This window comes from Lodderomyces beijingensis, assembly GCF_963989305.1.
Source record: "Lodderomyces beijingensis strain CBS 14171 genome assembly, chromosome: 2".
Classification (NCBI taxonomy): domain Eukaryota; kingdom Fungi; phylum Ascomycota; class Pichiomycetes; order Serinales; family Debaryomycetaceae; genus Lodderomyces; species Lodderomyces beijingensis.
The window spans coordinates 1,493,145-1,519,955 of NC_089971.1; the positions used below are offsets into that span (position 1 = coordinate 1,493,145).

Sequence of the window (26,811 nt, forward strand, 5' to 3'; positions counted from 1 at the left end):
GACTTGTCTGTGGAGTACATGGGATGATACTCCTGCTCAAAGAAATACAAGCTCTGGTTGTGTGGATTTTTTTTAAACACTTGGTATAATCTCCCCATCCTCGTAAGTAGATTTTTTTGTTCTTACAGCTGATGTGGCCGATCTCCCTTTTTCTTCTTTTGATTCAACTACTAGTTAGTCGTGCTGGTTGTTTCCAACTATCAAAGGTACAGCTATCAAAGGTACAACAACACCAGCTTTTACAGCTTTTCACATTCAAGCAACGCTCACTCACTGGCACAGGCATATAGCATCATTTACTCAGAAACCACCCTTCCCCCCCCCCCACACACACACACCCCTCCACTATACCCCCTACTAGAGATCCTTCACTCTCTCACTCACTCATTCCTTCATTCATTCATTCATACTCATAGGAAGATCAATAAATAAATTAAAAAAAAACAACCCCACGTATTCTGCTGACCTATAATGACATCCGAGCATGGCAACCAAAAACCAACGGAACCTCAAAATAGTCAGGCCGCCACGGCTGAAAACACTATAAAGACTAACAAGCTGCACGAAACGCCGCCTCTTCCGCCACTAGCCTCGGCCGTGGATAGGATGAGAGGCTTGCTAGAAGAAGATGCAAATCTACGTACCAAGGGTGTCAAAGATGCCGATGTGGATTGGTTTATGAGAGACTCGTACATGGATCCCCTTGTTGCTCATCCTTCGAAGCAGAACGATTCGTGGTCAGATCCAAATACGAATACAAATTCAAATTCAGAGGCAAAGCCCACGGCAAAGGAGTCGGCTGCTTTATCTCCTCCTCAGTCACCGTCCCATTCAGTAAGCACCCACCTCAACGCCAGCATATCCAACACCAACGACTCGAATACAACAAAGACAAAACCATCAGTCACACCTATTCAGGAAGAGAATATCGCATCATCGCCTGAAAATTTCAGTCACGGCCACAAGGCCAAAAAGAGAAGCAACTCGGCAGGCGGGTTGTTCTCAAAGCTTAAAGGGAAATTCCACAAGGATACCTCGGATCCGTCACCAACGACAACCACAGCAACGTCGTCATCGACATCGACTTTGCCTGTTCGCAACCCTAATATTTTCAAAGACAGCTACGATATGAATATTCCCAACTCAAACTCAAACTCGAAATCAACAGCATCAGCATCGGCATCGGCATCGGCATCGGCATCAACACCATTCGACTACTTGCCTTCGGGAGGCCATTTAAACAGATCCATGTCAACACCAGCATATTCAAAAACAACCAAGGACCCGAGACTAGAAGAATACATCAAGTTTTACCAGCAAAAGGATGGACGGCGCGCTTCCAATGCCTCGCGCAGGTTGTCCACGGTATCTGGACCATCAGAGCCAGATGATCCATCCTTTTTGCCAAGTGCCTTGGTCAACGGCTATGATACGGTCACCTATAATCAGCTGCCAGCACCCACCATGCTGCAAGTGCAATTGCAATCCGACCTGGCGGGCTCGAAAGTATCTGGCTTCTTCAAGAGGAAAGCAAACTCGCAGTCAACCGGTGACCAATTGCAACGTGCTGTCTCGCCAGCTTACCTGCCCTCACCCGCGCCCGTTCTCCCGCCTGCCGTGACCGGTTTGGACTTGAACCCCAGCTTCAAAGGTTTGAAACCATTGAAAAGGGTAGCATTCCACTCGTCGACATTCTTAATAGACCCACCACAGCAGATTCCGTCGCGAACACCGAGAAAGGGGAATGTCGAAATACTCCCTGGTGGAGTCGTTCATGTCAACCCCTTGACGGAAGAAGATAGAATCGCCATTGAAAAGTCACAGATGGGCAGAGGCGGAGGAATAGTTGTCGGAGGCACCGGTGCCCTCGGCTTTATCAAGAAGGATGCCGACGCCGATGCCTCCAAGTACACAGACGAGGCAGATGAACCTGCAGACAGCGGCGACGAAGATGACATGAGCGAGGGACAAGATTCAATGACCTCCGATGAACCAGAACCCGAGGTTAGCGCAAAAGCCAAGAGGATTGCCATTGACAAACCAATGACTCATCATCATCCTCACCTGGCGGCCTGTAGTTACACTGTACCGGTTGAAAAAATGGCCCTTGACACAATGTACTCCCGATGCTGCCATTTGAGAGAGATTTTGCCTATACCGGCCATCCTCAAACAAATTCCACCTGGCTCCATGGCACCGCTTCCCATGTTGCAGTTGAGAAACCCAAGTCCCACCATGATTGAAATACAGACATTTGCCGACTTTTTGAGGATTGCTCCCATTATCTGTGTCTCGTTGGACGGTGTCAGCCTCTCGGTTGAGCAGTTTAAAATTCTCTTATCGTCAATAAGTGCCAAGAGGCAGTTGGAAAAACTCAGTTTGAGAAACACTCCAATCAGTCAAGAAGGATGGTCCTTACTTTGCTGGTTCTTATCAAGAAACACGGTTTTGAACAAGCTTGACGTGACCCAATGTCCTGCACTATCGGTGAATGTCTTGAAAAGGAAAAAGAAAAAGCCAGATTCTAAAAAAAATGAAGACGAAACCATTAGAATGACATGCAACAAGGATAACAGATCCGATATGGATTGGTCGTTGTTTGTAGCCACGTTGGTGGCACGTGGAGGTATCGATGAGTTGATCTTGACTGGATGCTGCATCACCAACGTGGAAGTCTTTGAAAGCTTGATGCAATTGGCTGTGCTGAAAAGAACCTCCCGTTTAGGCTTGGCTTTCAACAATTTGACTCCACGACATTTGAAAATTGTTGTTGATACCTGGCTATTCAAGAAGTTTGCACGCGGCTTGGATTTGGGTTACAATGATTTCTCAAGTTTGCAAATGTGGAAGATCTTTCTGGACATCTCCAACAAAAGCAATTTCGAGGAGATGTTGTCCAATGCTTCCTTATCGTTCTTGAGCTTGAACTCAACAAACTCAATCTTCAACGACTTGTTTAAAGAAGTGTTTGAAAATGTGTTTTTGAGGTTGCCAAATTTAAAGTACCTTGATTTTTCCAACAATCAAAGGTTGTTTGCCACTTTTGGCAAGGACGCCAACCTTGTGCAGCACAACGAATCGCAAGAAGTTAAAGAATTTTCAGTGGTGCAGTATTTCACTTCGAAACTTCCCGTGTTTCAAAAATTGATCAGGTTGCATTTGGAGAATGAGAACTTTAGCCAGTCTTCCATCATGCAGATCGCCAAGGTGCTCCCCTTTTGCAAGAATTTGGGCTACATTTCCTTACTCGGCAACGTCGTAGACTCGACTTCAGCATCCGATTTGGTCAATGCAGTTAAAAGCTCAAAGACAATCATCAATTTGGAGTGCAATTCGGAAAACTTCCCCGAATTGTTCAAGGAAAGACTTGGTTTATACACCATGAGAAACATGGAAAGGTTATTGTACGCGTCGGACAAACACGATGCCCATTCAACGGCATCTGCGGCATCACTAATCCCCAATTCCTCCAAGGCCACCATATCCTTGACCGAGCAATTGAACTCGATTCTTCTGCTCAGGGGCAAACAAAAGTTGGACTTGCAATCACCGGAAATCAAAGCGTTTGTATCGCGAGCAAGCTCAATAAGGTCCGAATTGAAAAACTCCATTGATGAGCTTCTTCAGTTGCAGTTGAGGGGAGACTTGGACTTGGACGGGAAGGAAACGTTGATCCGGTTCATCTTTATCGACTCCAGTATCGAAAAGGGTTTGCAATTGATTGATCCTAGCTTGGCTGATCACGCGCCTTCTACCCTGGCAAACATGTACTTGATCAAAAACGGTGAGGGCCATTCCACAGGCCACTCTTCAACGAGCAACTCCGAATCGGATAGCTCCAACCAGAACGAGGATCAACCGACCAAGCCTCCCCATGCCTCGGTGCCAATAAATCAAAGCCCACTTAGCTCTAAATCGAGTTCGCGGACAAACTTGGCCAATTTGAACCGAGAAGAAGGTTCCGTGCTCAAGCTCGCCAAATTGAAAGATTACCATCGTCCCAACAGCGAGGTGGAGCTTTCAGGAGACGAACTACGAAAAAAATTGATGAGTATAGAATTGTCAGATTTGGACAAGGTGATTGAATACTTGGGCGATTTGAAGAAGAACGGGTTGAGCTTGGAGCTGGTTTTCCAACAAAAGCACCCCAATGGCAATAGTGAGTGTGAAGATCATGATATATTGAATATCGCAGGCATTCAGCGCCAGTTGAAGAATTTGCAAATGAGGTCGGAACCAGGACTGGGAATGGGACTGGCACTGGCACTGGCACTGGCACTGGGACCTGCACTAGGACCTGCACTGGAATTGGCACAGGGACTGGGACCGCATGCGGTGCCGGGATCCATGGCCACTGCAGCCGGCGATGATGATACATTGTGGGATAAAAAGCATCAGCAGGATATAAATTCATCGTTGAATGAGACGTATGATCAAGTTTTGAATGACTTGACACATTGATTACTTAAAAAAAAAAAAAAAAATTTTGCATTAATAATTAATAAACATTTTTTGGGATAGAGACAGACTTGAGCACTTGCTCGGCTAACTTTCCTCAATGGAGCTAATCCTCTTTTAACTTCGTCCCTGACAATCTACGTAGAAGCACCCGCTTGAGATTTTGAGATATTTCTCCATTTCCTCCCCTCAAGTGACCCGGGCCAAGAACTTTGTCCCTCCATATAAATCATGTCTAATGCTTTCAATAAAACGATACAAAAGAGTATCAACAATGAACTCCACATGTCTAGTAATCCTCTTCATCAGAATCAATAACTTCACGTCCCTTATACGCCGCTCTTCCGTTCTCTTCTCCCTCATCCTCCTTTCCATCTTCCCCTTCCCCATCTCCATCTCCCCGCTCGCCGTCCTCATCATCTTCATCATCATATTCATCTTGTCGTTTCTCAGCCTCTTCTGCGAGATCCTCACACGCGTCAATCCAGTCACTATACACATCAACAGCCTGACTCAAAGCATTAATCGAAGTCTGGAAATTTTGACCGCATATCTTGCAATGTAGTTCACCCAATTGGTTTCGTTTATCCAAGGTGCAAATCACGGATTTCTCGTGGTTGCAGAATAGACAGGTGAACTGGGTGTCTAGCGTCCTTTTTTCCTTTTTGGTTGGTTTTCGTGCTGCTGTTTTCCGCTTTCCCATGGTCTCTGGCTGATTCCGATGATTGGTTGATTTGATGGTGATGGGGGGGTTGTGCTTCGTGGAGATCTTGGAAATTTTGGATTTTTTTCGGAGGTGCAGCGAGCAACGAGAAACCAGCGACAAACAACCAAACGCGAGAGAAGGAAGATTATTCACTACAAGGGGGTTTTTATTTTCACGCTATGATTGTCTTGCTTGGGACTCTTTGGAGAAACTTCAAACGCTAGACTTGTTCTCAGTTCATCTCTCCATAATAGGAGCAAATCTACATGTTTCTAGCGCAGCAAATCAATTTGGAGCAAAGATATAAAGACGCCCCGCTCATTGATTAACAAGGCTGCTGCTCATGGAGCGATGAAACCAAAATTTTGTGATATATAGCCAATCTTTTGGATGGTTTGCATTGTGAGAAGTACGCTCAACTATAGTGTGATACCCAGATACCGGTTATAATCCATGAGACGCTAGGGATTTTTTTATATTTTTTCCAAATCAAGAGTCAACCCGATGAATTCACCATCAGCTGAGCTTTCTTCTTTAGCCTCATTTCCATCCTCATTTTCTCAAACTTCATCTTTTCTGCCCGTTCCTGGCTAGGATCCTTGGCAGGGGTAAGCAGGAGATTTTTTACTGAGTTGAGTGACTCGATACTAGACCTGGGAGTACTCGAAACGCTCAAGTTGCTGCCATTCTTATGGTAACTGAGCCCGATTTTCAATCCCGGGTTGTACTTGTTATTGAGTTTCATTCCGTACTCGTACAATTTCAAATCATCTTTCCTTCTAGCGTAGAGCTTAGTAGCATCGTGATAGAGATTATTGACAAATGCTTCTCGCTGTGTTGGAGATGCAAACTTTGGGATCGGATAATGTAACAACAAAGAAAGACAATCGCTGAAATCAGAAGTGACGATATCGACTTTTTGTTGAATCAAAAGTTGGATAATCATAAAGTAAAGAATCTCAATCAAGCTCGATAGTTCAGCACTCGTGTTCTTGTGATGCGATTGGGTGGCTATAAGCTTATCCCAGACGAAATTGGTTGTTTCCAAGTCGTTCCCGAGCTCACGCAAGAGCACGAGTCTCAAGAATTTGATGATCCACAACTGCGACTCGAGATTGAGCTTGGTAGTTAGCGTGTAGTGGATGAACTGGTCGACTTTCATCAAGTAGATGTTGAACTTGTCAAACAGCTTCGAGAGCCGGGTCTCGGATTCGTAAAAATTCGTAGCTATGCCGCTCGCAAGGACAAACTTGTTGAACACAACAAACATATCGTGGCATAGAAAGTTTTTGTTGTACAAGTTCACTATTGCCTGTTCTTCCTTCGTGAGCGAAGTTGCGGCGTTGACGTCGTAATTTATCGACTCCTTGTAAAGATTCCAGTAAATCAACCCCAAGATTTCGTGAAGACCTTGCTTATATCCAATTTCCGGGTTGCATTTCGACCACACGAAAAGAATCTCAATCAATTGCCTCCTTATGTGGACGGTGTTTGGGTTATTCAAGTCATGGAAAAACGGCTCGCCTGGAAAGAGCCTCTCTATATCTAAGATTATGCATTCTAGCAACTCTAGATCACTAGTTTCCTGTGGCACAGTTTTGTTGTCACTACCATCACCGGTGGTGGTGGTTTCAGATAATGGATCTTCCGTGACATGCACACAATGAGTCTTTCTCTTTAAAGACTTGGTTCCACGTAGCGCCAGTTTATGGTTGATACTGGATTTCCTTGTGGTTTCCCGCAGCTGGTAATAAGCACTATCTTGATCTAGACTGTGCCACGGTATTCTCATGTCATCTCGCGTGATGAGTTGATGGAACACTATTCGCGAATCATTGAGTTTATCCGACCACGTCGAGATCTTCAATGAACCTGTAATTAAACAAGTCTTCCATAGCAAAAGCCGCAGAAATAGTCGTGGTTGCTGTATAAATGTGTAGTCACCGTCAGTTACAGCTTTTCTGAAATTGTCGAGGTTCCCCTTGTATTTGTCTATTGTGAGAAGGACTTTTAAAATTGTTTCATTTTCCTTGGACATAAAAGGCGTGCTGTTTGAATTGAAAAGGATCTTCTTTTGTATTGGTGGTTGTGTTAATGGTGGTAATGGTGTGTATGTGTGTGTGTGTGGAGAGAAACGACTCGTTCCTAAGCGTAAACTCTGCGCGATACTAATTATCGTGGTGGTAATGGTGGTGCAACTTATACTCGGATGTTGATCCTTTTTTTCAATACTTGCCCCGAAACCTACCCCCCTCTCCACAGTCAACTGGCTATAACAACATATACTATAGGAATAGATAACTGAAATGGCAGACGAAAACGACAACACGCATGCTGGTGCTCGGCTAACTAAAGAACAGGAAGATGAATCGTTGAAACTCCAGAAAAGTCTAGAAAGTCTATCTTCATGGGAGAGTGAGATGAGCCAAGTTGACACGGACGCCGAGATCTACCGGATCAAAAAGAGCCAGCCGATGTACGCCAAGCGAAGACAGATATTGAAACAAGTACCCAAGTTCTGGTACATTATCCTCGCCGAGAATGACGATTTTGCAGACTATATAAGCCCCGAAGACTTGAAGTATCTCGAGTATATCGACGACATTCACGTTCAATACCGCGTCGCCAATGGCGACGGAGCCGGTAATGTCAACCCAAAGGATTTCGAAATCACCATTAGCTTTGCCGAGAATTCGCTTATACCGCAGCAGAGTGTCACTAAGGAGTTTTACTCTGTAATGGGCGACGACGGCGAAGAGCACTTGAAGTCAAAGCCAGTCTCTGTTGAGTGGCCGAAAGAACTAGCAAAGATCAACCCGCAGGCAGTGAAGGAAAAGTCCAAGGGCAAAATCATGACACCTGAAGAGAAAAAGAGGTACAGGCTAGGCATGAAGTCGTTTTTTGCCTGGTTTGCATGGACGGGCGAGAAGCCGGGCAAGGAGTTTAGAAACGGGGAGGAATTGACTCAATTGATTGCGCAAGATCTATTCATCAATGCCTTGCGGTACTACATTGTAGCCCTATCGATGGATTCCGATGGCGGCGATGGGGACGAAGAAGACAGCTCAGAGGGAGAGGAATTGGATTTGAGCGATAATGATGACGGCGATAAAAAGAGGGCTTTGGAAGATGCTGATGATGAACCAGATAACAAGAACAAGAAGATAAAGAAGAAGTAGATAGATTATCGTCACATAATATAAAACATTTCACGCCATATAGCTTCCCCCCCCCTCCTTTTCCCCTTTTCCCCTAAGCAAAAAAAAACAAACTAACCCAACTTCTTTAATCTAAGCAAAGCAGTAAATCCCTCAATGAAATTCATAACGTACCATTTCAATCTAACGTCAGTAGGAGCTCTACGTCTCGCTAAAAAGGGTCTTGCAATGAACAATACCTCGCTCAAGTGGATCGCAGCTAATCCAATACATATTTTCAAGGCGTTCAACTCGGTGAACTGGTAAGCTGAAAATGCCAATGGTGGCAAATACAGCACAATTCGTTTAAACAACGCATCGTTGGCAAACAAGTTCCTCAAAATACTAGGGTTGTAGGCATTGATCAACAACACTATCCAAGTAGGGTACATCACCAATCCACCCAAGTCCGGTGCAACAACCTCGGTCAATTTCTTCATAGCAAAGCCCTGTTTATTAGCACAGTATTTAGCCATGGCAATCAATTTGCCCTTGATGTCGGAAAACGATTTAACTGGCACTTCCTCGCCCTCGGTTTCGGCATCTGTCCAATAAAGCGCCAATGTTTTCGTGGTTGCCGGGTTGATGATATCATACTCGATGACGATGCTTTCGGTGTCAACTTTGGTGATCCTGACCGAGTCCTCTACTAAAATCTTGGGATCGACTGCTCCGTACACCACAACGTAATCATTCAACGATAATTGGTGATCATCGTTCATGTGAGAAATGATTCTAGCGCTAGGGTCTGACATTACGGGATATTCTTTCCTTCTTTACAAAAACAAAAGGGCAGCTGCTGGCGGAGTTTTGAATGGTCGTCTAGAATTTGAAGATTCAGGGGCCTCGTTCTCTCTTATATATATATGTACCTATATATATGATATATGTATCGTGTTTGAGTTAAGCTCCTTTTTGGCAATTAACCTTAACGTGTGTGCTTATAAGTCAGTGGTACCTGTAGCGGATAATAAGCAAGCACAGTTCCCACTTTAGCGGATTTATCTCCATCAATTTCATCCAGTGCGGGGGGCGTGCAATTGGGTTCAATTGTCTCGTGATTCCCGACAAAAAAGAAACTTGGGTTAGAAATCAGTTGGCAAGGGGGTTGAAATTTGGACCCCCTTCCCGGCTGCGTCACCGTTACTCTGTCAACACTTGAAAATCACCACTTGAAAATAGCAGAGATTTCTCGAATAGTTGTTCCGCGACTTTGAAAGCCATCTTGGTTCTAGCTAGTGGGAGAGCGGATTACTCTTCTCAAGGATCTCAAAATGTGAGAAACTCACATCGGCTGATTTTCACTGAAAACTGAAAAAAAAAAAAAGAGAAAACCTTCCAGAAGACGCGTTGTCTGGTCAGCGTTGCCGAATCTTACGCCTCGCACCGTAAGTAAACGGGACTCTCTTAGTGGAGAATAATCTTCAATCGGGAATCAGGTCTAGTTCCTTGTCTTTACGAGACACACCAGGCGGGGAGGGGGACAAGAAAATATTCGCTTTGTCCAGACAGACCCCCGCTGGTTCCCCAAAAAGAGTAAGACCAACCAAGATCCCGATCGGTTTCGAGAGTAGCATCGAGTTCCATAGCAACAACGCAAAAACCTGCATTTTTAGCTAGAAAGTAACATTCTCACACATGATGCTGTAAGCCTGATCTAGTTTTGTAATATAGGTAAAACCATGCCAGGTCCAGAATCTCAAGAAAGGGCGAATGGTCTAGTGGTATGATTCTTCGTTTGGGAATACTCAACTTCCTGAGCATCAGATTTCGAAGAGGCCCTGGGTTCGATTCCCAGTTCGCCCCCACTTTGTTTTTCTTTTCTTACTTTTTTTTTCAACTTTGCTTCTTGAGTATCTGGATTGATCATGGCTTCATGGTTTGAGTGAGGAGATAGTTTGTTATTCTTCTACTGAGCTTAACTTTCTGAGTAAGCTACAGGTGGTTGGTGGGTTGTTGGCACAGGTTTGGTTATCTGTTTTTGCTTTTTTTCGTTTTCTTTAGCTGGAAAAAACGACGCGTATGTAGCGCTTGTTGGCAGCAGCAGCAGCAGCAACAGTAGGAGCAAACACACTCCATAAGACCCAAACCCCAGAACAACCATTCCGGCATGGCAGAGATATCGGCAAAATCTATAAAGAGTGATCTCGAGGATCTCACTAGTCAAAAATACTCGTTTCTTCGGGCAAGGCAAGACTTTGAAAACTCGAATGTCCTGAACCCAAAGGGAGTCGAAGCGGGCGTCGACGAGTGGAAACGTATATTTTCCAGACTCACCTTCGACTACCAAGAAAGAACAATAAGAGAGGAGTTTCTACGTAAGCTATCGTCGCTTAGCAAGGACCAGTTGCTGAAGATCAACGACGAAGTCAAACAAGCCCTTGAAGTCGAGTTTGAGTCGGCAAGACAAAAGTCAAATGAACTTGAATCTGAGAGGAGGAGCAAAATCGACGAGCTCGTGGTGATATCAAACGAGGTCAGCTCGTTATATACTCAGTTCCAAACTAGCAAATCTCAGATTGAAGCAAATGTGGCCGAGGCAGCTGCGCTAGAAGAAGAGATTGAACACCTCTTGAACGAGGAAAATATAGACAAGGAGGTCTTGCGGTATATGCTAGATAATGAAGTGGAAGATTTGCGCGCGCCGCCACTGCAAGAAAGCAAAGACGAAGTTGAGGATGAAGTGAAGCAGGTTGAGGTGGAAATCGAAGGCACGGAGAACCGTTATCATGAAGAGGTGAGGAAATTGGAAGCTTTGGATGAAAAAATCAAACTGTTGCAAGCTCAAATACATGGTAAAGAACCTGTCGACAACGAACTACAGAGACAAACTTTGTGGTTTAAGGAAATGACTAGGATTCTAACAAGTTTGGGAGGAGTGGAGACTGCGGATTAATTGAGATATGTGTTTTGAGTGATTGCCGTGAAACTCTACGGGGCAGGACCCGATGTTTTTTTGTTTTTTTGGATGGTGAATAGAAGGATATTGGAATAGGCCGACTTTGAATTGGGCATTGATCAATTCGGATTTTGGGCTGGCCCTTCCATGCAAGAAAAGCACCTCTTTATAACTCATGATTCGTGCACAGTTTACTCGGAAAAGGACATGCTCTTGGAGCAGCTTCCTCCAGTCCTCCGCATATTTGTGCTTTAGAGAAAAGTGTACTTCTGCACTCATAGCTTCTGCACGGTGCAAAAGTAAATGAAGAATGAAAATGTACTACTAATCAATGTATGATATATTCTCTAGGCGTTGTTCTTGTTGGCTAGTATATATAACGAGAACTGGCTTGGTATCAGATTCCGGTGAGTGGTTGTGAATTTCGCAGCCATTTCGGTGCAAATTACTTCCAAAAAAAAAACACCCTAAGATTATGAAACGGAAGTATACGTCTCTCAACAATATTCTATGTGCTATGTCTAATGCTAAATGGGAGCCTGATGGCATGGAAACTTCTCCAAATAAGGCCAAATTCTGTTTACTTATATAAAAGCTGCATGAGCTGGTATTTCTTACCGATATAGGTGGCCCGTAATTACACCATTTGTAAGGAACAGGCGTGGATGGTTTAGTGGTAAAATCCAACGTTGCCATCGTTGGGCCCCGGGTTCGATTCCCGGTCCACGCAAAGCTTTCTTTTTTCTATTATTTTTTTTTTTCAAATCACCACTGGTTATCTCTTCTTGTAGATCCCCACAGTTTGCATTATGAGTGCCCTGGACTAGTGAAAACACATTCAACTGAACGCCACGCGTGTCGGCTTTTACTATGCTGTGACTCCTTGGAGATTGGATGGTGCATTGAAATCATGAAAGACTCCATCTCCCCAGAGCTCATGTCACAAAGATGCGCTATTGCGCGCAATGTCCATTTTGGGATTTTTTTCCTTTTTTTCCGCTCGTCAAAGCCTGCGAATTTATGCCTCTTTTGAGGGATACCACCGAACGTGCGGCTCCGACGTAGCTCAACTATTTTTTTTTTCCTTCTCCTGAATATCCTTATCGGATTAGCTCGATTGAAAAACCCCTTACATGTATATCTCCCCTGGCTCCATATTCCTTCGTGCTTCTTCTACTTCTCATCCCTGCCTTCCTTCACAACATCATGCTTTGGTTTAAAGCGTTCTCACTTGCGGCATTGAGCAATGCGCTTCTACTCCAACAAGTATCGAAACTCGATGACTCCATACTCCTCACGAGTGGACCCACCAAGGAAGAAGGAGCATCCGTGGCACGGACATTAGTCCACAGAGAATCGTTGGTCAACGTCAACACCATCAAGACAGTCAAGTCGTCCGATGGCTCAGCTTTGCGCATCCCCGTGTCGTCAATGGAATACTATGCCGATTGCGATGAAGATGGTGATCCCTATTGGCTCGTGATTGACATCGGTGGCCCTAACCAAGACATAATTAAAGGCTCGCCATTCTCGTTTTCAATTCGAGACGGCGATCACCCGGAATGGGATAAAGTTGCCGAGAATTACCCCGGAAAAAGAGAAGGGTCCAACGCTGGATCGCCTCGCGTGCAATTGTTTGGCAGGCTCGAGTATGTCAATTTCTATAATCCCTTTGACCCCAAGAAATTGAAGTTGGAGAAATGCTTTTTGGAACGCCACCCCGATGCCGCGTTGTGGTTGCCCGATATTGTGATTTCGCCCCACAAGTCCCACTGGACTAAGATTAAAGTTGAAAGTATCCACATCATTGGCGGGTTCGGAGATACTGCCTACATCGGCACGATTGACTCTGAGGAGTACCACTCGGCTGAGATTATCGAGCCACCCACGGATGAGGAAGGAAGAGGTTTATAAAAATCGATTGCATTTGCCTCTATATTAGCTCTAGAATTTCGTATCTACTTAGCATATTTATCTATGTTTGCGCCCGTAACACCAAACAGGTTCAGCATCGTTGGTTTAGTCGGCTAATACTTCACATGTAGTAAAAAAAAAAAAAAAAAAAACCAAAGGGAAAACCAAAGGGAAAACCAAAAGCAAAAGCAAAATCACTGTTATAGATCAATCTTATCTCCAACAGTGACATGTTCAGCCATGGCTTCCCTTTGTAATTGTTTCTTTCGTTCCCAGAACTGCTCAGCTTCGAAAACGGCGTTCAAAGCCTTGCCCATGGTGTCATGGTCAGTCATGAGATTGACATGAGCAGAATTACTAGCAAATTTACCAACAATCTCACCGGTGCCTTTCATCTTGTCGTAGTATGTGAACCCCTTCCGCTCGGGCATGAGCCATTTCTGGTGGATGACTCCGTCTCCGTGTCCGTAGAAAAACTCGTAGTAGTTGCCATTTCGGATATCGTCCCGCAGCCGCACCACCGAGCCTCGCACCGAGGGGATTGCATTCCCGTAGACTATGGCCATTGGCGGGTACTCGGCTGCCAACGCCGGATTGAAATCTAGCGACTGGACATATTTCTTTGTTGCTGCAAGCGTTTCCGATAAGTATCTGTACGAGTCAGCAAAGCTGAAGGAGTAGTTTTCATCTTCGGGGACGGCGCTGTTTTCCTTTCCCGCAAAGCCATAGTTGCTATCCGTTGGCGAAGAAGGCATGGACGCCGTTCGTTTCTTTAGCGAGGATGAACGGTACATGTTGGAAAGCTTCGACCCAATCAGATTTATGCTTGGGAATGATAATGACGAAGACGATTGTAGCGACGATTGGGTCGAGCCGTTCCTGAGGGGGTTGATGCCACTGCTTGCCGATGAATTGAGCTCTGCTGTTGCTGATGTTGCCGCTGCTGCTGCTGCTGCTGCTGCTTCAGCTGCAATCTTTCTCTTTTTGGAAACCAACGGGTTCAAGTTATACTCCACCCAGTTGTCTGGATCGAAAAAGTCAATCTTGTAGCTCTCCTTAGTCTCTTTGTTGTAAAAAGCCTCTCCGTTCATGGGTAAAAACACAAATCCAGACCTCATCATGAAGTTCGACTCAAAGGTCAAAATCTTGTCTGAAAAAATAACCGAGTCTCCGTACCGAACGGGACCCAAGATGTTTAGACATTCACTTGGCGAGCCCACGTATATAATCGACCGAAACAACTTGGGATTCCTCTGCAACGCACCATGCACCATCAATCCACCCATGGAGTGAGCAATCACCAAAGTCGGCTTGCCCGTTTCCTCATATATTTTCTGCAAGAACTTCTCTATGTATCGCGACGCGTAATCACCGCTCAACCGCCAATCGTATCCAAGTTCCTGGATATTGACATTTGGGTTGGCATCTAATTTGTTGATCAATTTCTTGCATATATCAATGGGGCCAATGTTTTTAAGCACGCCGTCGGGGTAGATTTTGTCTTCCGCGTTCAACTCGTCTTCCTTGTTTGGCCCCAAGAGAAGATCGATTTTCCTCAAATGGAAACCGGCTTTCAAAGGTATCCAAACCCGTTTCTTGGTCTTGGAGTCCCGCAATATCGACCCTCTATAGCCACCCAAAATGACAATGTTTCCATCGATTCTCTCGTATATGGACTCGTAGTCTTTCAACTCCTTTTTCTTTTGAGGTAGGATTTCATTCACATTGGCTGCTATCGAGTGCTTGATAGCTCTCAAGCGGCCCGCGTCCAAACCTTTAAAGTCTCGAAAGTAGTTTGCCTCATCCTGGGTGCTTACAGTTTGCTGCCGCTGGAGTTTCAACTCAACTTCCCTGCGTAGTTGTGTGGTTTCTTCATCTTCTTCACTATTGACAAACGGCAAATCTTTCTTCAAGTTTTGCAACTGCCGGGTCAAGTTATGCTTGATAGACTCCAAACCTCCAAAAGGCAACGAAAACGAAAAAACTTTTTGCGATTGGCTGTAATTCTTCATCTTGGAGTCGGAAAACGTGTTGTCGGCCACTTGAACTTCTTGCTCCTCGGTTGGTGCATTGGGGTCACTAGCTGGGTGTGGCCTATCGTGCTCCACCTCATCTTCCAAGTGCATGCTTGCTATCGACTCTCCACCAACTATCGACTCGGCATCGTGTCTGGTGAGTTTGCGACTAAGAGGGTGATGATGATGATGATGATGGCTTGTAGCTTCTTCTTTCCACTTTTGGTCCAAGTCTTTTGGTTCATCCTCTTCAAACACGGGCTGGAACGCTCTGATGTGTTCATCCTCAATTTCCTCGTCTCCTCTACAATTGATGCTTTCTGAGCGGGACTGAGGAATACTTGCCCCGCGAGCCGAGTGAAACTCCAGTTCGTCCGTGGCAACACCTTCATCTTCGTCGTCATTCAGCACATCCTCGTCGTCCAAGTACGTATACTCGTCCAAAACTTTAAGGCCTGGGTCAATGGAATGCTGCGGCAGAATCAATACCGGCTCTTCCTCAATCTCGATGACCGGTTCGGCGCTGTTCATGTTGACTGGCTATCTCCGGTAAGCTTTTATGACTGGCTGTTTTTTCTTTTTTTTTGCAGCACACTCGAATGCGTAAACTCCGGCTGCCCTGCTAACAAATTTGAAGCGATAGAATTCTTTCTCCGGGAAAGGATTCAATTATGGTGATGAATGTGATGATGACGGGAGTGGATAGGAGGTCTCTGAACTTGAAACTGGACCATCAGATGGGAGGGACCAAAGAGATCACACACATACACTAAAATAGCTCAGGTAGTTTTCTCTTTTTTTGGTTCCTTTATCACCTTCCGCTTTAATTTCGCGGGACGGTGCAAGTGAAAGGGCAAGTCACCAATTTCTTCGGGTGTTTTATATTTTTATCTCCCCGTCTTTTTTTTTTTTTGCCGACCGGCTCAGGGGACCAGAAGAAGAAGAAAGATAAGAACAAGCTAACATTGCAACATCTACTCAAATAAAGGACTCTTGGAGGAACAAGTTCAAACAAGCAGCTTTCATTTGTTCATTTAACGTTTTCACTGGGGAGTGCTTCGTTGTCTACGCCCGACGTTCCCGCGATAGAAACCTTGTTCCAAAAAAACAAGCTGATAATGAATGGAATGCAAGGTACTCACTTATCTCTCTCTGTGCCTTTTCTTTTCATGTTCCAGTTCTCACATGACAGCAGCTTTCCAAAAGTCAAATGATGTTGGAATCCTCGTGACAGCAATATCCCAACTGCTTTCTTTTTTCCCCCCCCCAAAACTACCCCTTTGAATATCACAGGCCGATTGCTTCTTGACTGACCACCTCTTTCCAGAGAGGCATTTTTTTTTGTTTTTTTTGCAGCTTCAACAGCAACGAAGAAGTTGGTGCCGTGCGCTGCGCGCGCGAGAGAACTCGCCGGCTGCAACCTTATATTTTTCGTTTCTACCGATGACAATCCATGAGAGAGTGGAGTTGTCCCATCAGCCACTTCGATCCTTGTACAGAGGCTAGGTTAGTCAATTTACTTGTATTTTAGGTGATCTGGGCCAAATTGCGAGTGTGTTTGATATCAACTATGAGTCGGATGAAAGGCGGTGAGCCATTCTAAGAAACCACGAAAACCGTGTAAAACCGGGAAAAACCTTTCAGCATCCTGTAAGGGGGGAAAAATAGCTTCAATTCAGCTCTCTCAAACTTGATAATTTTTCTTTTTTTGTATTTGGTAGGAGCATTACAGTAGCGATAGCCAAACCATTTACTAACTCCAAGAGCGTAAGGATGCATTTATTCCTGTGCATCTCTGTTCAACTTCATAGCCCATGGCAATGCCGATAACCGCAAAGGTGAACAAAACGGTTAAATTAGACGTTATCTATGAAGTCAAATGGTAGGTCAACCGTGCTTGCTCTCCACCAAGAAGACTTTGTGGCATCTGCCGAAGCAAAACACCTTGATCCTTGCATGAGCCAATTACCGCAAGTAATGAAAGCCAAGGCGAAAACTCAGATCTTCCAAAAACATTCATACCCCTTCTAGAACCGGACCCCAACAAGAGTGTCCTTGGAGTCTGAACGCTGATATCGCTCATCCTAACAGATATAAAGAGTGTAGACCAGCGTCTAGGCTAGACAAAGGCATTTGGTAATCAAGCCCCGCAGCAGCAGCACCACACACCACCCCCATCGTGGTCCAAGCATGAGACACGCACTCAACTACATTCCTTGCTGTACAACGTTCATGATAGAATAAAAAAAAATACCCAACCCAACTGATCCCGTTATAGATATTATTTGTTTGGTACAAATCTTCGGTCGGTAAGACCAGCTAGGCAGTAGATACGAAAAAATCTACAAAAAGAACCATGCATCTTTATGTAGACGAGTCTCGTATATTTCCGCAGCTTTTCAAAAAAAAAAATAAAATAATCACAGAGGATAATTACACCTGCGGCATTGGAACTGATTATATGTATGTGGGAGGAACGCTTTTCCGGGGAAAGGAAAGGGGGTTTTGTTCGTAATTGCAAATGCTTTTAACCGCCGCCGATAACCGTTGAGCGGCCGTTACCAAGAGGAGTTCAGTTCGCTGTATTGGAAACATGATATGATTTATGATGACACACACAGGGGAATTCAAAAGAACATTCTTTAATTTCTTCTATATCTCCGGTGCAAAATAAATTTTCAACGAAATGGATCTGAGCCAAGGCCGCCACTTCAGATTCTTCTACAAATGATTTTTTTTCGAATAGAATGAAAAGAAAAAAGAGAAATGGGTATGGCCATTTTCGAAAGCTAGAGAACAGAACTTTTTTTTTTTTTTCTAATAAAAAAATCAATGACTCAATTTTCAATGTAAGATGCGCAGCAGTATAAGCTCAAACCTTTGATTCCTATTCTCAATTGGCACTTGCGGTAGAAGAGAGCCCGATTGAGCCATGGTGTAGACTCTACAATAATACTGGAAGTATTGGTGTCGCCAGACGGTTAATATATTCCCGCCCTTTTGCAACAGCTTTTCGCGAGCAACAACTGAAAAAAAAAAGACCTGCCCTTTGAATGAACAAGAACACCGAACTTCAGTCATGGGTGAGCATGAGCGGGTGGCTTTGGATGAAGAGAACATGAGGCTTGTGGTTTTGTCTTGTTGAAGTTGGAAACAGTAACCACCCCCTTCCCCCCCGTGTTCACTTCTTTGCTGCAAAAAAAAGTCCACCCCTTGCCCCCTAAGAAAAGCCCCCTTAGTGTATTTCCGGCTCAGATTTTTTTTTTTCGCAGCCATTGCCATTGGCACGCGACGAGCAAATGCTTAAACCTTCGATGAAGCGACAACCATTTTTTTATCACCAACACTCTGGATTCACCTTTCTTCGATTATTTTTCGCTTGCAAACAGTGGAAAGAAAGACTCTCGTTTCACTGGTTGTGGGTGACCATGATGATTGTTGAATGAGTCAGCGCAAAGATATGTCGGCAGCCAGCGTTGGGAAAAAAAAGGGGTTCAATGGGACACACACCACCATGTCGGGAGACATCGTAAAGTGCATTCTCGATGTTTCGCTTCTTCCATCCACACGCAGGATCCACCCGGGATCAAGTGGACCGATCACCGTAGGTCTACTTTATCACCCGCCCCATCCCCCAGCTGATGCCACTGACACAACCTCTCTCTCAGCAAGTTTCATTCGCTTCCTCTCCTCCAGAAGTCCACATGCAAGGTCTAGCGAATCAAATACACGGCATTGGTAATGTCGACCGATTGCACAAAAAAAAAGGACTTGCCAGTTACGAGCCAATACCAAATATGCCGAAATGCAAATTGCCCAATACTTGGTCTCAATTCCAAAACCTCATAGAAAAATAAAGAACATCAAATGTGTAGTTGAAAAGGGTTCTATCAATTTGAGGAATAGAAGTAGAACACTGCAACTCGTCAAGAGCACAAGAGGTTTGTTCTCCTGAATTCGGTAGACTGTCCAGCCCATTCTCAATGAAGGAGGCGACGAACATTGTTCAAGAGGTGCTGACGGACCCCGACTAGTAAGGTCGGGTCTAGCGTCTCGACGTACCGTGTCTCTCTCAGGAACGTTCACAGGTGGGCGAGTCCTAGAGAAAGAGAAGCTAATGTCCTCTCAACAACCAGAAAACAAGTCATTCTGGGAAGATAGGGTGCGGTGGCGTCTTTGCAGACAAACGAAACAATCTCCTTACCCCCTTCCCCCCTTTCCACTGTGCATTTGTCGAAAGACCATATTCCATATCCACCCACGTGACTCCAACCAGCGTCGTGCCAGCAAGAACAAGTCACACAAACTTAGGCAAAAAGAAGATGCAAAATTAGTAAGCGGTTAAAAACAAACTCCCCCTGGCCATTTCACCCTCTCTTATCAGCAACACCCATGCTCACCCATTCAAAAAGGGAGAACCCTTGACCAATAGAAGGAAGGGGATCAGCAAGCTTGCATAGCTCCCACCACACTGCCCCTACACAAGCTTCGCCCCTATTTTTCCAACGTAAGCTAGAAAGAAAGAATAATCAAACGTTTGCCGTTAGGTGAAAATTGCCCGCTGCAAAGCGCAATATTTTTCTCCTACTGGTTAGCAAACTGGACAATGCAAGCAAACGACGCGTTCGCGAGCACAGGCAAAATTTCTCAAATAAGTTAAAAACCAAGCACATGAATATGTATACAAACCATAGTGAGGGCTAGAGCAAGAGCGAGGCATAAAGGGCAAAGTGCATTTTTACGAGCTGCAGCTCGTGCGTCATGGCGATAGCGTGCTAACCACTGCGTGTTCCTCTCGTCTCTCGTCTCGCGTTGTAATCTTTTTTTTTTTTTCATTTCAACGCTTGCTGCCCCACTCGAGATATATAGATTTCCCCACATGAGCTCAAAGCTTTTCTTTTTCATGCACCCCCGTGGATTGACTCTGCTCATACCAACCCCGCTGATCATCCATGATGGATGATGGATGAGGGAACTGTCGTACGTTTGAAACAGGCATCTCTATCTTGTATTTTTTTTTTTTCGTGCCGTGCCTTGGCGTCAAATTTTATGACTTCCCAGCGACGACGGAAATGGATTAAATTTCAGGGCGGAATTGTCAACGTGGGGATTTTCGTCAGGTACGGTGTAAGACGAGCGGACAGGGGTAATGCTAGCGTCAGCGTGCTACTACTTTACGACAACAGGGGGAGAGGGGCGATCTTTGCTTTGTCTTTTTCTTCCCCTGTCTGAATGAAGCTAGAGTCTTTTTTTTTCCTTTGGCGATGCTACCACGCATCTTCTGTTGTAGTTGGTGTCGATCGTGAGTGCCTGGGGGGGGGGGGGGGGGTTTGAAGTCGGTGATGTCTACATCCTCCTCCAGCCCCCAATGACAAAGTTCTGGATTTGACGTAATTTCGCCTCCTTGCAAGGCTCGTTAGACGTTGTCGCGTCGTCAACTAGGGAGAAAATAAAGTAGAACCGCTGTTTTATCCGTCATCGTTGATTATATGCTATAGTAATTTACTATTCTTACAAGTGCGTAATGCGTGAGCGTGTGCGTGTGCCGGGTGTGCGGCCGGGCGTATTATAAAGTTACATAATGAGGCTGTTGATCGTAGGTTTCCTGCTCAGATTCTCCTGCCTTTGTCGCGCTTGGTGTACTTGCTGCGCGTGTGCTCCTGAGTGGGGTTCACCAGGCGGCACGGCAAGCAGCGCAAGCAGTGGGGCGTCCTTCAGCGTGTTTGCGTCCACAAACACGTCTTCGTCTTCCTCAGCGTCAGCTTCGTGGTCAGCGTCGTGGTCAGAGACATCACTCTCGCGAGGACGTGCTACTGTTTGCTGTTGTTCTTGCGATGTTGCCGGGTTTTTCCTCTCTTCGGAAATCAGCAAGTTGGAACTGGATTTGATGATGGCGCTGACTGAATCGGCTCTTTTCATCGACACATCCTCCAGATTGCGAGGCACGGCTTCGTCCTCGTCAATCATCATCGAATCTTCATCCTGCTGCAATTGCGATTGTGGTTGCGGTTGGTGGTCGTGGTTCAACACGCCTCTGAGCCAGTTGCTCCCACCGGAACCACCAACGCTTGCGCTTTTCGATGCCGGTGCCTGTTGCATTTGCGGTTGTTGTTGCTGCTGTTGCTGTTGTTGTGGATTGGCGGCATTATTCGCCACGCCATTGTAGTTTGCACTGTTGGAGTTGTTGCTAAAGATCGAGTTTTCCTCAGTGATGGTGCCGTGGTTGGGTAGCAAGTTCTTGAAACTTGGCAAGTAGACGCTTTCTCTCGTGGCAGCAGTGTCCTTGGTGTTCAGACTCCACTGGCTCGACGAGGCGGCGGAATAAAGACTAAAGTGCTGCGAAACGGGCGACTTGATCGAGGCGGTGGACGTGGTAGAAGTGGTGGTGACACAGGGTATAATCGAGGACGCGGTGGTGATTGTCGATGCGCGTGCGGGATTGTTCATTATATTTGAACCTCTTGATGATAAGGAGACAGACAGTGCGACAGATAAACGGCTCTCGTAGTATTGTTGTTGTTGCTGTTGTTGTTGGTACTCTGTTGATCCATAACGAGCAATGCTGCCATCGCTATGACGATGCAGTTGTTGTTGTTGTTGTTGTTGTTGTTGCTGCTGCTGTTGCTGTTGGTTATGGTTAAAGACAGGAGACATTGGCGACCCTAAGTTTGGAGTTTGCGAAGCGATGGAAGATGGCGCTGCTGGCGCTTGCGAATAGCTATTTGCTCCAATTGTGCTTGAACTAAACGTTCTCTGCATACTCTGCGACGAAGAATTGACATCATTGAATGAAATTGAATGCGACAATGTTGTAGGCGTAGGTGCGCTCAGACTCAGATCATAATTCGAATGGTGTAACGACAACGGCTGAGGTCTCGATCTCGACCTCGATTTCAATCCATATTGAGGCATTCTCAACTCATCGGAACTGTCATTAGTTTCTTCTTCATCATCTTCATCATCGTCATTATCACGATGTGGCGGTGGCGGTGGCGGTGGAGGTGGAGGAGGTGAAGACGCAGCGGGACCCGGATATTGCTCGTGACTAAGTTGGTGAGGCAACGGAGGCAATGGTTTCTGATAGTCTCCCGTATGAGACGTGGGGCTTCTAGGCACATGTTGGTGATGATGATGTTGATGTTGGTGATGATGTTGAGGAGGGGGCGGCGGTTTATAAATATACGACATGGGAGGCTGGGGATAAGTATTGGGCAAGTGCGGATTATGTCCGGCAAATGCCGCTTGCTGAATACTTGGCTGTTGTCTGAATAAATTATGATGGTCGCCCTGCAACTGTCTAGCTTGCCATGCCAATTCGCCATTGGCAGCTTTCTTCTTTTGCTGCTGTTGCTGCAACTGTTCCTGCTGTTTCAATTTCTTCTTCAGTATCAGCTTTTCAATCAAGAGTTTGCTATCGCTGTTATCCTTTGTCAAATAGGTCTCATACGCGTGAACAGTCTGCTTATGCTGTCTCAAATTGTCCAATCTGCTGAAATTCTTGCAGCAGTAAGGGCATGTAAAAGGTCGTTCTCCAGTATGTTTCCGCTTGTGTCTTGCCAAATGTTCCAGTCGAGTAAAAGACATGCTGCAGCCAGGGTAGCCCGTGCATTGGAAGACCCTCCCCTTGCTGGACCGTTTATTCTTGGCCTTGGCATTGTGGTCCAAGGAACTATTACCACTTTCAGCCGATGAATTCGAGGACATGGTCGAATAGGTGGAGTTTGTCAAAGTGGGAGTCAAGGATGGCAATTGGGTTGACATGATCTGCGAGCCAGTCAACGCGGGAGGAGCTCTCAATGCAGGTAAATTGTCATTCAGTCGGTGAACCACCGGCGGAGGATAGTAGTAGTTGTTGTTGCCGTGCTGCGGAACCGGCTGCGACTGCATCGTCAGTGCCTGGCTAATCGACGAAAGTGTGTTGAAAGGAGGTAAATTCGACACCCCGGGCATTTGCTGTGATAATGAAGGTGGCGGAGGTGGTAATTGTTCTTGCTGTTGCTGCTGTTGGAGTTGTGGTTGTTGCTGTTGTTGCGGCTGTTGTTGAATCGGATAGTGACCGTTGAGACTAGGGTGAGACATGAGACCTTGTTGTTTATTGATTAGTATTTGCAGCATCCAAAATTAACGAGATATTTGGTGGTTTATGTTCTTTTTTTTTCGGCTTTTTGAAGTAATGAGTGTAGGATATTTGAGGTGAACACGAGTGAATGTTGGGCTGACAGGAAAGATTTCAATCAAATTTTTGTGTTTTGCTTTTTTTTCCTTGTTGGAACTGTTTTCCCGGGTGGAGGTTGAAGAAAGCGGATGTGTGTCTGTGGAATGAGGATGGGTTCCGGCGAAGGACGACGACAGAGGAGGGTGGAGGAGCGTATATATATAGATATATATGTAGATATATTTATAGATAAAATGTGAAGAAAGAAGTAGGTTGTTTTTTTTTTTTTTGGAGTATATATTCTTGCAGGTTTATTTGATTGGATTTGGCTCAGTTGAGCTCGCAGTGGTTTTTTTAATTTTTTTTTTTATTTGTATGGCTATGTAGAGGTGGATAAATGTATGTTATTGTTGAAACCTCCATGAAATGAAGGAACTGCGTCAAAAGGATTCAGGTGTATATATACTGCAACTACAACTACAACTACAACGTAAACAACAACGTAAACAACAACAGCAGCAGCAGTAGCAGCCTCTGCGGCTATTTTTGACCAACAGGGGGGACGAAGAAAAAGAAGAAAAACAGTTGAGAGACACCAGAGTCTCAACAAGAGTCAATGGACTCTTCCACTTCTTCTTCTTCTCTTTTATTGTTGTTTTCCGTTTTCTTATTAAAGTTTTTTTTTTTAAAGAAATTCAACAAGGTAAGGCTCAAATGCTCAATTGCATGTTGTACTTGCGACCTCACTCGACTGTTTGTTCACGCCAACAACAGCCTCTGAAGCTCTGACCTAATAAAAATGTACATATATATACTAACCATTGTCTCTGTAGGGAAAAAAGAGCGAGGGTCACTGGCTGTACATGTACAGGTACAACCACTACAACTATAACAACCACCACTACCACCACCATAACCATCTCCACCACCGTATGTACCAGTGGTTAATCTACTCAAGCAAAAAGACTTGATGTTACAGGGGTAAAAAATCAAAAATCAAAAAAACCAAAAAATAACAAACCTTCCAGCAGGAGAGATCTACAGGGTGATTACTGTGCATTTGTATACATTCCGCTCTTATTCAGAGTTTAGTTTGAATTGAAGCTGAGCCCTCTCTGTCTCTCTGTCTCTCTATCGAGTCGGCATGTACTAGCGGAGAACGGCAGTGCTTTGAGAGAGACATGGCAGCACGACACGGATAGAGGAAAGGAAATGGAACATATCCGAATAGATCTGGAAGAGCGTTCTTTTTTCCCCCCTTTGTCTTAGGCGAGTCTCCCCTGTTTTAGAAGATGACGCTGGCATGGTGACGCTGACAAGCTGACGTGGTGCTGGTGGTGGTGCCTTTCCGATTGTCTATCTTTTTCTTTTTTTTAAATTTATCTAATTCTCTCTCGCCCTTGCCGATCGGAAAATTCCATGGGTGATCATCCAGAGGGACTAACTTTCCACTAGAGCTGATTTACCCTTGGTGATCCTGCAAATGTTTTGTGAGCAGGAACGGGGGAAAGGGGAGGGGGAAAGAAGAGGAGGTAGAAGAAGAGAGGGGGGGGGTAGCTCGGGATCGACATGGTAACTATTTTTTTTTTTGTTCAAGGAGAGTTGTCAATCTTGAAAATAAAATTTAGTGCACCGGCTTCTCTACTCATTGGTCGATTGGCCGACTGGGTCAGTTGACCAGTGGGGTTTTTTGGAATTGTTTGGCAATGTGTGTGCTTGTGTGTGTGTTTATGGCACGCTGGTTGGATTTACAGTTTCTCAGGCTCTGTTGAACTGGCGTATGTACCTGAAACGTCTAAAACTCAAAATTAAAAAAAAACAAAAAAACAAAAAAGAACGAAATAGAATCCAACATGTTTCAGAGTGGATTTGAATGTTAGCATTTCTAGAAATTACAACCTACAACCTACAACCAGCGGCAAACTTTAGCTAGTCTTTTTAGAACCACTAGAACTAAAACACCACCATTGCCCACCGCCGGGAGTAGAGATATCTGTTGAGTTGCGCGCCTGCATCAATCGTGATAAGAGAAGAGGGATGGTGTGGGAAAAAGAATTTCCTAGATATTATTGCAAACTAAAAAAGAAAACAAAAAAAAAAAAATACGAGGGAAGGATTTATCACCAAAACTAGAAGTGGAATTAGGTGGTTATGGTGGTGGTTGCATCAGTCGATAATTGATTCGAGTTATAGCAGGCTCACTTCAATTACACTACTTCAAGTTCGTCGACATCTTGTTGACATCTCTCGTCTTCTGTATTTCACCTCAAAGGTCGTCCCTGCCTTGGTGGGTTGGTTGTCTGCTGGAGAGAGAGAGACGGAAATAACCTGGCGATCTTCAATGCCCGCCGGCGCTTAACTCCGGCGCTTCTTTTTCTCCCCTTCCCCTAGTGCCCCTTTTGAATTATTTAGTCAGTAAGTGGGTGGTACATGCAAAAGAAGAAGCAGGTGCGGCTTGAAACGCCCAGAGCCAAAAACAGCTGATCTTGGCTTCTTTTGTGTGGCAATCTATTTTAGGAAAGCGCTCGGGGAGAGGGGGGGCTAGATTCACTCTACGCCACGTACGTATATTTGGATGCACCCGCCACTCTGAATCTAAGAGAGTTGGTTTTACCAGTCAGAAAGAAAAAAAAATTTTGAGCCTGGCACACACCCACCCACCCCATACAAACAGACACACCGAGGCAATCACCGTTGATTACCGAGCCCAATTATTATTCCCTTGTCTCTGGCTCAGGCTCTGGTTCTTGGCAACAACAACAACGGCATCATTTTAACAGCTCCACATGGGATCTCTTTTGAAGCGGCAAATCCCATATCCAGAGGATCCAGATGAAACACGTTCAACAGCCCACTCAAAGTAGTACCACTGCCACCACCACCCGTTTCTTCTTGATTTTTTTCCCCTTTTTTTGTTTCCTTCTTTAGACCTTCTTTGTTTTATGTTTTTTTTATACTTTAGCCTCTTTGGCTGGAGCTGTCACTGGCAGTATTTTGTTTGCAACTCAAACGTTCTCTTTTCTTCGCCCGTCTTTCCTCCTCACCTTAATTGCTTTAGCTTCATAACTACACCAGCTCTTTTTTTTTTTTTGTAGATGCTGGTGCATTCCGGTGGTGTTGACTCTACTCTCGCCAGAATGCAAAAAAAAAAAAAAAATTGCAGCAACAGCAGCAGCAGCAGCAGCACCAAAAGGCCAAGGTTCCACATCAAGTAAAAAAGAGACTAATGCACACACAAGGGCTTAAAAGCAAGACTCTACCTTATCGAGCTCCTCCTCCTCTTACTTCTTTTATTGTAGTCACATCTGATAAGGTAGAAGACCGAAACGCCGTAGTGATTTCATTCTCTCGACGTCAACGAGACGCTATTGCAGATGCAAGATGCTACTCACTGGCTATACATGGCAACACAACATTCGCCTCGAGGGAAGAACAACAAGAACAATAACAAGAGGAAGTAAGTGCGA

At 45.0% G+C, this 26,811-nt stretch overlaps 9 protein-coding genes across 9 annotated transcripts; 4 read left to right on the top strand and 5 right to left on the bottom strand. All coding sequences in view use genetic code 12, as the record gives it.

Annotated features, from left to right (window-relative positions):
• Positions 1–471: 471 nt before the first annotated feature.
• LODBEIA_P17750 (uncharacterized protein) lies at positions 472–4,461 on the top strand (the record flags this gene model as incomplete). The annotated part of the gene is made up of 1 exon (XM_066971700.1): positions 472–4,461. The coding sequence occupies one exon, from the start codon at positions 472–474 to the stop codon at positions 4,459–4,461; it is 3,990 nt and encodes a 1,329-aa protein (XP_066828713.1).
• A 286-nt stretch (positions 4,462–4,747) lies between these two features.
• On the bottom strand, positions 4,748–5,161 carry LODBEIA_P17760 (uncharacterized protein; the record flags this gene model as incomplete). The annotated part of the gene is made up of 1 exon (XM_066971701.1): positions 4,748–5,161. One exon carries the CDS (start codon positions 5,159–5,161, stop codon positions 4,748–4,750), a length of 414 nt encoding a protein of 137 aa, XP_066828714.1.
• Positions 5,162–5,660: 499 nt separating this feature from the next.
• On the bottom strand, positions 5,661–7,202 carry LODBEIA_P17770 (uncharacterized protein; the record flags this gene model as incomplete). Its single annotated transcript, XM_066971702.1, has 1 exon — positions 5,661–7,202. One exon carries the CDS (start codon positions 7,200–7,202, stop codon positions 5,661–5,663), a length of 1,542 nt encoding a protein of 513 aa, XP_066828715.1.
• Positions 7,203–7,470: 268 nt separating this feature from the next.
• Positions 7,471–8,343, top strand: LODBEIA_P17780 (uncharacterized protein; the record flags this gene model as incomplete). The annotated part of the gene is made up of 1 exon (XM_066971703.1): positions 7,471–8,343. The coding sequence occupies one exon, from the start codon at positions 7,471–7,473 to the stop codon at positions 8,341–8,343; it is 873 nt and encodes a 290-aa protein (XP_066828716.1).
• A 92-nt stretch (positions 8,344–8,435) lies between these two features.
• Positions 8,436–9,116, bottom strand: LODBEIA_P17790 (uncharacterized protein; the record flags this gene model as incomplete). The annotated part of the gene is made up of 1 exon (XM_066971704.1): positions 8,436–9,116. The coding sequence occupies one exon, from the start codon at positions 9,114–9,116 to the stop codon at positions 8,436–8,438; it is 681 nt and encodes a 226-aa protein (XP_066828717.1).
• A 1,355-nt stretch (positions 9,117–10,471) lies between these two features.
• LODBEIA_P17800 (uncharacterized protein) lies at positions 10,472–11,257 on the top strand (the record flags this gene model as incomplete). Its single annotated transcript, XM_066971706.1, has 1 exon — positions 10,472–11,257. The coding sequence occupies one exon, from the start codon at positions 10,472–10,474 to the stop codon at positions 11,255–11,257; it is 786 nt and encodes a 261-aa protein (XP_066828718.1).
• Positions 11,258–12,466: 1,209 nt separating this feature from the next.
• LODBEIA_P17810 (uncharacterized protein) lies at positions 12,467–13,174 on the top strand (the record flags this gene model as incomplete). Its single annotated transcript, XM_066971707.1, has 1 exon — positions 12,467–13,174. The coding sequence occupies one exon, from the start codon at positions 12,467–12,469 to the stop codon at positions 13,172–13,174; it is 708 nt and encodes a 235-aa protein (XP_066828719.1).
• Positions 13,175–13,374: 200 nt separating this feature from the next.
• On the bottom strand, positions 13,375–15,720 carry LODBEIA_P17820 (uncharacterized protein; the record flags this gene model as incomplete). Its single annotated transcript, XM_066971708.1, has 1 exon — positions 13,375–15,720. The coding sequence occupies one exon, from the start codon at positions 15,718–15,720 to the stop codon at positions 13,375–13,377; it is 2,346 nt and encodes a 781-aa protein (XP_066828720.1).
• Positions 15,721–20,763: 5,043 nt separating this feature from the next.
• Positions 20,764–23,304, bottom strand: LODBEIA_P17830 (uncharacterized protein; the record flags this gene model as incomplete). Its single annotated transcript, XM_066971709.1, has 1 exon — positions 20,764–23,304. One exon carries the CDS (start codon positions 23,302–23,304, stop codon positions 20,764–20,766), a length of 2,541 nt encoding a protein of 846 aa, XP_066828721.1.
• Positions 23,305–26,811: the final 3,507 nt, after the last annotated feature.